The sequence below is a fragment of the Pteropus alecto genome, unplaced genomic scaffold, assembly GCF_000325575.1.
Source record: "Pteropus alecto unplaced genomic scaffold, ASM32557v1 scaffold22, whole genome shotgun sequence".
Lineage (NCBI taxonomy): Eukaryota > Metazoa > Chordata > Mammalia > Chiroptera > Pteropodidae > Pteropus > Pteropus alecto.
The window spans coordinates 21,271,179-21,281,178 of record NW_006434839.1 but is presented as its reverse complement, the minus strand read 5'-3'; the positions used below and the strand labels follow the sequence as shown (position 1 = coordinate 21,281,178).

General features: G+C 29.9%; 1 protein-coding gene across 17 annotated transcripts in view; it reads left to right on the top strand.

Moving 5' to 3' along the window:
- FOXP2 (forkhead box P2) overlaps positions 1 to 10,000 on the top strand; it is a 244,700-nt gene that overhangs the window by 5,013 nt on the left and 229,687 nt on the right. For 13 of the 17 annotated variants that reach the window (XM_006910606.1, XM_006910605.1, XM_006910604.1 and 10 more), the window contains exon 1: positions 6,523 to 6,690. In XM_006910606.1, the coding sequence (XP_006910668.1) occupies positions 6,523 to 6,690 (168 nt within the window). Of the gene's footprint in view, positions 1 to 6,512; positions 6,691 to 10,000 lie in introns of those variants that run through there. The other 4 variants (XM_006910607.1, XM_006910608.1, XM_006910611.1 and 1 more) reach the window with 1 other exon arrangement.

Sequence of the window (10,000 nt, the reverse complement as noted above, 5' to 3'; positions counted from 1 at the left end):
TAGCCTGGAAGTAAAAAGTGCTGAAAGGGCAAGAGAATGAGGATCCGTGGGAGAGCTGTATTATGCTCAGGAAAAACAGCAAGGGATCCCAGGGAGTTGCTGTGGGCGGGAGACTGAAGATTGAAGTAAAGTAAGCTTGAGGGCTAAGGGAAGATATGTGGCAGGAAAGGTGAAAATGCCATCACAAGAGAAGTACATACTCAGAGCTCTCATTAGCCAGGGGATCAGTGAAGGCTATTGTAAGTAGTCCAGCCTTTGGGAATTTGACTGTAAGTGGACCCACTGCATGGAAGCTTGCAAGCTTACACAACTCAATCACTAAGCTTTTAAAATAAAATAAAATAAAATAAAATAAAATAAAATAAAATAAAAGAGAGAGGTTCTGCCTGTTAAGCAGGGCTTTCTGTGTTCTCAGAGATCTAATTATTTCTTATTGCTTTAACACTTTTTGCTATTAAATTCTCCATTTCCTGTACTAAAATATTCCTGGTTTCAAGAATTTGAAGGTATGTTTTTTGTAGGTATGGACAAGAAAAAGTGTGACAGTATATACTTGCTTATCAGGTCTCTTATAACCTGTAACCAGTATTTATTTTTGTGTTGGCACTTAAGTAATTTCTTTAGATTTTAAATCCTCCTCTCACATATGTAAGATATGTAACAGATACAGTTCAACACATTGCAAAAAATGTTATGTTTTATTATTATAAATTAACACTAACTTGATTTGTCAGAAGTTGAAAAGTAACAGGATGAAATAAACTTTCCTGAAGCTTTCTTCTTCCCTTGTTTTAAAAAATAAATATTAATGCTATAAAGGACTGATTTAAAACATTTAAAAAATTTAATGAATTAAACTAGCATTAAAATGTATAAACTTAAAAGGAAGACTGACTATTTAGCATGGACCTTGAAAAGTAAAACTTGGCTTAAATTTTCACCTGTTTGAGATATAGATGCTGTATTTGGTAACCATATGAATGCATGAGACTAAATGAGATTTTAAAACATAAAGATTAATGTACAAATATAATTTTGAAATATACATGGGAATAGTTCATTTGCCAGAATCATCAATTTATCACATACCTTCCAATTATGCTTATGAATTTGGATTATTAAACTTTCAGATGCAGAATTGTACTGTTGCTGTAAAATACATCTTTAGCCATCATCCTTTCTATTTTGTTGTTGTACTATATTTAAATGGAATAACATAGAGATTAAACACTTTAATTTTATTATTTTATTATGTTTTCATAATGAAATTTTTATATTTTGTTACTTATGTTTTAAAACTTAGTTTAATTTTAATCCTGGGGCAAAACATAACATACTGAGTTGCTAAATTAATTGATAGCTGATTGAAGTGAAAGATAAGATTTTCATTTGTTCTATCTTATGTTTCCCAGATGTTTGTCACTGTTGAAGATCTAACAGTATTCTGTTTACCGAAGGTAGTCATGATTATTATTTTTAAAAATTACCATGTTGAAATGTCCTACAGCTTTGCATGTTAAACATATTAACCTTTTTTAATAAAAATTAGAAATTTTACTAATTAAAGTTAGTTTTTTTCCCAAGAAGTTAAGTTTAATTTATGAATGGCATTTAGACATGTTGTTTAAACAACTTAAAAACAGTAATAAATACTTTGTAAATAACTTAATTTTTATTTACTTCATATAATATTACTTGTTATATTAAAAATATTACTTGCTATGACAGCAGTTATTCTTCCCCAAATCATGTTTAAAAGGACGTCCCGTTTCAATTTTTTTAAATTAAAAATATTACATGCTTGTTCAATTTTTGTACACATTCAACTATGTCTTTCATATTTGGCATTTTGATTTATTAGGCAATCTTAGCATTAAAGACTTTTAGCAAAGCAGTACTAGATTTCAAAAGCACTGTGCATGGTGTCCATGATGAATTAATTCCACTAGAGCACAAAAGTTATTTAAATGCTAGTTTCTTTCAGAAGTTTTACATCACAGTTAAGTTTTCAAAATCAGAATTTAGCTAATATTTTGATGTAAAGGTATATGATTTTTTTGTTCCATATGTAGCTTTTCCTCTTGCTTAGCCCTTTCTTGTATGAATCTGCATAGAAATTAATACCTAATATTATAATTTTAAATGATTAAAAATTAAGAATATATGATAACTTTTTAATCTTATGGAGTACTTTTCTTTAAATGTCATAGTCAAGTCTTTTGGATTTAATGTACACATTTGGTTAAATAAACTAGACACTGAAAGAAACCAGGAACTGGACCTAAAATATCTTTTAATGTCACTATAAATAATTTTGTTTAAGAAAAGTTCACAGAAATAAATAGTTATAAACTTTTTGTATGTACTGTTAGTTTTTCAGGACGTCATTTTTTATCCTTTTTTTTTTTTGATTAAATTATAAGATGCCCCCAAAATGAGATTTAATACTAAGGCACCAAGGTTATAAAATTGAGTGTCCATGTATGTGGATAGGGGAATGTGGTGGGAAATAGAGGTCATTTCTTCCTCCTTACCATCCTTGACGTATATAGTTAGATCAATCTATCTATAACCTGTATGTCCCTATACATACATATACATACACATGTATGGTGGTTAGGAGATGGAAGAGAAGAAGGAAGGAAGAGAGAAGAGATGAGAGAGAAGACCACGGAAAAAAGAAGTTGAGTATGCAACAAGGACCAATAGTGTCCCTGGTGGTGATTGAGATAACATAGTTAACTGTACTTGCCCAGGTCAAGTTTCAAACTTTTGAATGTTGTAGTGAATATGGAATACGATATAGGCAGGTGTCTGTTATCGCTCTGGCAAATGTCTATTTCACATGGTACAGTTTTATACCAGTAGAACATATAACTGTAAGAGGAAAAATAAAACCGGTAAGTCTAGCATTCACTACTACCCTATCATAAAGTAAGGAGGTCTAATTGAGCTACGTCTTTATATCCTGCTATTTGTACAAATAAAAGACTACATCTTGATGCAAAATAAACACAAAAGCACTGTTGTGACTATAACAGGGAGTCATATACTAATTTATATAATAAGTGGTTGTGCACGCTTTATTCAAGATTATGGCTGCAAGAAATGGCATGAATTGCTGGGTGTGTTTAATGCTGGATTATAGCAATTTGAAACATGTCAAACACATGGCTAATGCCTCATGCTTCACTCATTCTTGCGTAAACCTGCATAGCCACCATCCATTATACCCTTGGTAACAACACAATTCTGCAAGTAAATATTGTTACACTAAGTAACCTTTCAATTCAAGTTGTTTAGGAAGAGAAAATGCAATCTTGTGCAGTCAGTTCCAGTGTCAGTTTAATGTTTCAGAAGGGAAGTGGTGTAGAGAATAAGGATCTATACAGTGACTCGCTTAAAAAAAGAAGAACGAAAGAGGAAAGAAAGAAAAACTTAATGCAGGGGAAAATAGTAGAACTGTACCATTTGAGTGCAAGTAATGAAGTTATTTTTTGATGTGGCTGAAAAGTTGTATATGATGAAAGATTTAAAGATTTAGCTAACAGTTTGGACAAACATTAAAACAGCGACTCCCAATTTCACCTTTCTCTTTAATGATCTGGAATTTATTTTCACTGATTTTTGTAAAATGTTTGTGGTAGGATTGAGAAGAATGAATAATTTAGTTTGATATATTTGGGATCACAAGCACATCCACTTTGAAAGAATATGCTGAGTTTATAATTATTTAAAATATACTTTAAAAGGTAAACAGCATCTCACATGTGCTAGATATCTTTCCTTTAGTGGAAAATAGGTGTGGAGGTGTCACTAGGAGAAAGTCAATTCTGAGAAGCATCTTAATTATCCTTGGGGATATATCTCTTTTATAGTGGACATACTCCAAGCTTTCTTCTTTGGGTGAAATGTGTGTTGTAATCATCTTGTTACACAGTTGCCCTGCTTTTGACATATTAATGTTGGTTCAGATGCTTCTGTTTTGTAAAGAAAAAAGCGCTATTCGCTGTTATTATTTTTTAAGCCTGATTTTACTATTAGATGATTGAATTTAAAATGTAAATCACAATTTATACTCTAGATTTTTATTTGTAAAGTCAAAAATTCCATAAGGGCTACTAAAATCCTCTGGTTAATAGGAATTGGAAGTTATGTAAGTCTTTCTTCATAATTCACACCTATCACTCTCTGCTTGTTGATTATTTTTAATTATTTGTTGGTCTTGATTATAACACAGGAATACATGCAGAATTCTTAAATTCATCGAATTGTACTGACATTAACTATCCAGAGTTTAGTACTAAATACCTGACTCCTACATTGAAAATACAGTTTTTAATTTTTTTTTTTATTCTTGATGTTGCAAGCTCCACCCAGAAATAGTAAGTATTTCAAATAAATTTGGATGAAGGAATAACATACACATAATATGTACTCCAGCTATATTGTCAAAAGTAAAATTTAAAAGTAATATGTAGAAGTTATGTCTGTCTTTTTCTACAGTTGGAGAGGACCTAAATTATAATTTTCATATAACTAGTAAAGGCAATCAGACCTTTTCTCTGAATATTTTAAACATCGTGCATGTAAAATTTATGCCTAATTTGAATACTTATTAACTGCCTAATCTCAGAAAAGAGTATTAGCTTTATTTTTTTCTTATAAAATCCATCACTGTGTATCAGTTTTCATTTGTATGATTTTTCTTTGTTAATGTTCAGTAAGATGTTTAACAAAACCAATTTGTTCATAAACACATTTAGTTTAAAACTTGTTTACTATAGTTGCAGCAATTGCTTCCTTTATGGTTATGAGATTTTTGTTGCTTTTTTAAAAAATTAGAACAGCTTTCATTTTATACATAGATTTTGTTATACTAATTTGCTTTGCTGATTTATCTTTTTTATAAATCAGCAAGTCTATTTTTAATTGATTTTTTTGAGTCATAGAGATAATCTGATAATTTAGGCTTGATGAAAATACCTGTTAAAACTATTAAGTTATAACCATTAATTTTAATAATAATAATTTTGTATGCAAAAAAATCTCTGTTGGATATGCATCTCTGTGTATGTGTGTGTCTCTGTGTGTATGATCATGTTTGTAAGAATGTGGGGAAGGTGATTTGTCTATGACACGAAAAGATATTATGCTTACATTTGCTTTATAAAAATACATTTAAAATTTTTAAATGAAAAAGTCTTAAAATAGGACCAAATTTAAAATAGTGAAATCATATAATAATAAAAAATTAGACCGAGTGATAAGTTTAACATCTTTTTTTCTCTAGGCTAAGTCCTCTGCCTATCTGGCATTAACTGTTCAAGTCACAGGGCAGCCAGGTTGTTTCTGAAATTCTGTCCGCAGAACAAGAGAAGTGTATCTACTCAGTTATGGTGTAAGATTCAGATATCTATAAGAACCAAAACTGATCTTTGTAAACCACAAATTCAAGATGTACTGTGAAATTCTGGTTTATAAGAACACATTGGTTCTTTATTTACTGCAAGGATTTCCACTGATCTTAGCAGGACATCTCATTGCTATCCTGAAAGTACAGTATATTTATGCAGTGAAAATGATAAAACATTTATTACTGTAGAGAAGGTAATATGCATAATTTATGCTGTTTTTAGCACAATCATTAGTGATATTCTTGATAGATTTTATTTCCAGCTTTCATATCTAATACATGCCTGGAAAATTAATTTTATATCTTTCATTTATTTGCCTATGTTAAAATTGAGTTTTAAGTCATCTTCAAGTGAACAGTTTGATTGCTGCTCATGCATAAGCTTAATTACTTCCCAGGAAGGACAGTATTAAATGTTTTAAATGTCAGAAAAATAAATGAATATGAGCTGTTTGATTAAAAAAATAGGCAATATCTGACGTGTTTGCAGCAGGAGCTTTTTCTTAAAATGCCTCCAAGGCAAAATTTTATTTAGTCACCAAAAAAAAAAAAAAACATTATACTATTTATCATTGGTTGATACCATATGATTTGTAACACCCTTACAAAATTTTAATTTTGTATGATTAGCTGTGCATCATTAAACAACAGCCTTGCATAAGATGTGCTGTAAAAATCTGACAGAATCAAGATAGTGAATATTTAAAGTAAGGCTGTATAGTCATCCATGTTTGTCAAAGGTAGATAATAGGAAACAGCACAGAGTGAGCAATCATGCCTTCATTTAAACTGGTTTTATAGGTAGACTTTAAAACGTGGCCATTCATAAATGCTATTGTCCATGCTATATGTGTGGTATGTTACTTTGGCTGTTAAACGTAACCACACAAAAATCGCTTATAGAAACCATAATTTCAGTGATTAGTATCTGGATGAAAGCTGAATTTGTATTGCTTTTCTTGGTAAATGACTATTCAAAGCTTTTTTTTTCCTCCTTCTAAAGATGCTGTCTCTGTAATTGGAAGAGAGGGACATCTTGATAATGGAAGTGTGAAGGTGTAACGTGTGTTAATTGATACTTCTTAATCACTTTTAGGTATTAAGTCATGATGCAGGAATCTGCGACAGAGACAATAAGCAACAGTTCAATGAATCAAAATGGAATGAGCACTCTAAGCAGCCAATTAGATGCTGGCAGCAGAGATGGAAGATCAAGTGGTGACACCAGCTCTGAAGTAAGCACAGTAGAACTGCTGCATCTGCAACAACAGCAGGTAAGTTTTGTTTTCTTCAGTGATTCCTTAAAACAAATAAGCCTGCTTTCTTAAATATGGAAGATGTATTCATAGTAAATTGAGCATGTTATATTAAGCTAAAAGATGTTAAGAATTTATTATTATTTGGAACATGATTGAAGTATGAGTAAAGATAGGATTTTCATATTAGTTACGTCATACCATCACCAGAGTGCCCTTCAGGTGTCGGGCTGCTAATTAAGTTCACAGGATGATTTTTGGAAGGTTCTGTAAATCTTTGTAACAAATATTTTATAGCTTCTATTTTACTGTCTAACACTGTGCTGCAGAATGTGATACTTAGTTTTCCACCAGAGGGCCACATTACTTGATTCTTGCTTATACAATGAATTTCTTCAAAGTCTGAGCTAAGGTGAAAAAGACCACAACGAAGATGCTTGCCCCCGATAGCTGCAAATATTAGCTATTAATCAGTTGAAATTTGCTGAGAGATTATAAACCATGTTAACGCTATTATCATTTATGTTGCTTTTCTTGAAAACGCATTCCAAGGTATTTTGAATATACATCTTTTGATAACATTAAAAGAGCAATTTTTGTTTTCTGCTAGTGTCTCATAAAATTTAGTTGTTTCCTTTAAATCTAGAAAAGTAAAAAACTGCTCAGTAAAGATATACTGTTAAGCAGACCATTATTCTTTTTATAAGGCAGATTAATTTTTCCCTATTTTGTTTGTCAATGAAATATTCTTTTCAACCAGAGTAACCACTCCATTCCTCACTGATTCAACTCTGCGGAAACAGTGACAGAGAACAGAAAGCTTTCAAAGCATATACTTATATTAGGCCAGAGTGAGTATGCCTGTTTGAAAATAAGATTTTACTTGTTTTAAAATAAACATATTTCTTTAAAACTCTAGATTGCATTCAGACTAAATGTAAAAAAATATATTAAATATAAAAATATAAAAATATGATGAATTATTGAAAAATGTTTCAAATTGACTGATATATCATTCACATTTTTAAGTTAGTATATAATAAGTGAAGATGTATCTCAAAAGTTAAAGCAAATGCCCACACTAGAGTGATATTTAATAGAATCATTATTTTAAATAATAACAGCGTTTAGAAAGTTATCTTAGAGTAAATGTACTGAATAATGTCTTAACTTTTCGGCATTGTTTTCAAGAATAATTTTTTAAAGAGCTAGACATAACGCTTTGAATAGGTTCACTATTACTTTGGAATTATGTCTCTTTTCATAAACAGTAATTGTTAGGAAGATAATTTTTATTTTGTTTTGAAATATTTGTTTTTACCATTTTAGGAATTACATACCTACCAAAGTCCCAGGATTAGCGTATTTTACAGGCTACTTTAAATAAATGCAGTTTTCACGATAGCTCTTTTTTTCCTTAATGTATTTATAAGAAATATCATATCAGTGAAATGCTATTATATTCCTACTGACTCCCCTAAGAGTCTTAAGAATTTATAGCCAAATTCTATTTTGTCTGAGAATACAGTAGATTTTATTTGTAAAGGCAAGTAAAATTAATAATTGAAAATAAACATTGGAGTTTAGTACTAATAAGACAACAGATTCTGAAGGGAAATGCAAAGCAGTAACTTTTTTTTTTTTTCAAAACTACAATTACTTATTAAATAAAAAGAAAACAAAGTAAAATCACGGCTATACTTTATAGTATCTGGAGATATTATATGATAAGATCTGTAAGGTGTGTTTATAACCTGAGTTTGCATTTTATTTTGTTCTACACAGTTTGTTTATGAAACTATACAGAAGTAAATACTAAAAGTTATGTTCTTTAGATAAGTAGAAACTTTAGTAATGTATTGCATGTTTGTGGAGTGCCTTCTAGCAGTAATTTAACACATGAGTAAGGTAGGCATCTACAAAAGATACTTCAGGAAGTGTCTACAGGAAGATATGTAATAATTTAATAAATAAACATGCAAAAACCTTTGTAAATGTCTCTTCCCTTGGTTATGTTTTAACTATATTAATACAGTTAGATACTTAAGGTTATTGAATTTTTGTCCTTCCATGAGTATATTTTAGAATGTGCCTTTAAGTTCATTAAAGATTAGAATGTCTTTTCTATAACATGAATGCAGTTATTGCTTTTAATGCTAACATATTCACTACATTTCAGAAGTAATCAAAACCATGGGGAAATATTCAAACCAATTCAAAGAAGTGAAATAATTTTACAAATTTATCTTTATTTGGTGTTACTTAAATGTAAAGTTTTGAACAAAAATTAAATTACTTCTTATGAATATAATAGACTAATTGTTGTTGGTTAAAGTCTCTTATTTAGAAATATAATTTAAGAGTCAGTGAATGATGAAAACAAAGTAAAATTTTGTTTCCTCTGAACTTATGGCAGAATATGGTCTGTTTTGAGAACAGAATGTTTACCTTGATTTTTATGGCTTTTGTATTTTTATAGAGGTGAGCAGTGTGACTTAAATCTTGTAATTAGGAGGAAAGGTTTGTGTTTGGAGTAGATTGTTACAGGTACTCGATGATAAATGAGTTGGCAGAGTAATAGAGATTGATAAATTATAGCTAGAATTTTTACCCAGAATTTAATTTTTTTAATATTAAAATATTTCTGAAAGCTGGAATATCTTTCAGTTTTAATATTTGTAATATAATGGACATGATCATAGGGACCACACCTTTGTTAGTATGCTCTACTATTTTATATCTACTGGAAAATTAGAAATAAAAAAAGCCTTCTCCTGATGAATTACTCCCTCCTTCATTCTTTTCTCATCTTCTAAAATTAGTACTAAATACTAGAATGTATAATATATGGAGGTAGCATATTTCAAATGTTGTTTTAGATTAACTGCATTGAGAAATTATTCTGCATTAGATGTAGAATTTTATTTTGATATTAGGTTTGCAGAATTAATTGTTTGTGTCACTAAGGTCAAAATAGTTGCTAAAAACTTGATTGCTTTACAGGGTAGATTTGAGCTTGCATTTTGAGCATTCATTAAGTCAGATAATCTTTCTGAATGTTTTATGAGATTGCACTGCTTTGAAGGTGTTTCAGGTGATGATGTTTAAAAACATCTGGTCAGTACTTTCTTACTATCAGTTCATTTATCCCTAGTCACTCAAAACAGAGTCTTTGAGTGATCATTTAAAAATCTATATATTTTATTTTCAAAATGAAATTTAGAACAGTGATATTTTTCAAAGCATAATATTTGACATTTAATAAACAATACTAGTACCTGTGATTTTATTTCATTTTTACTACCTTTAACCTTGACAATTTGATCAG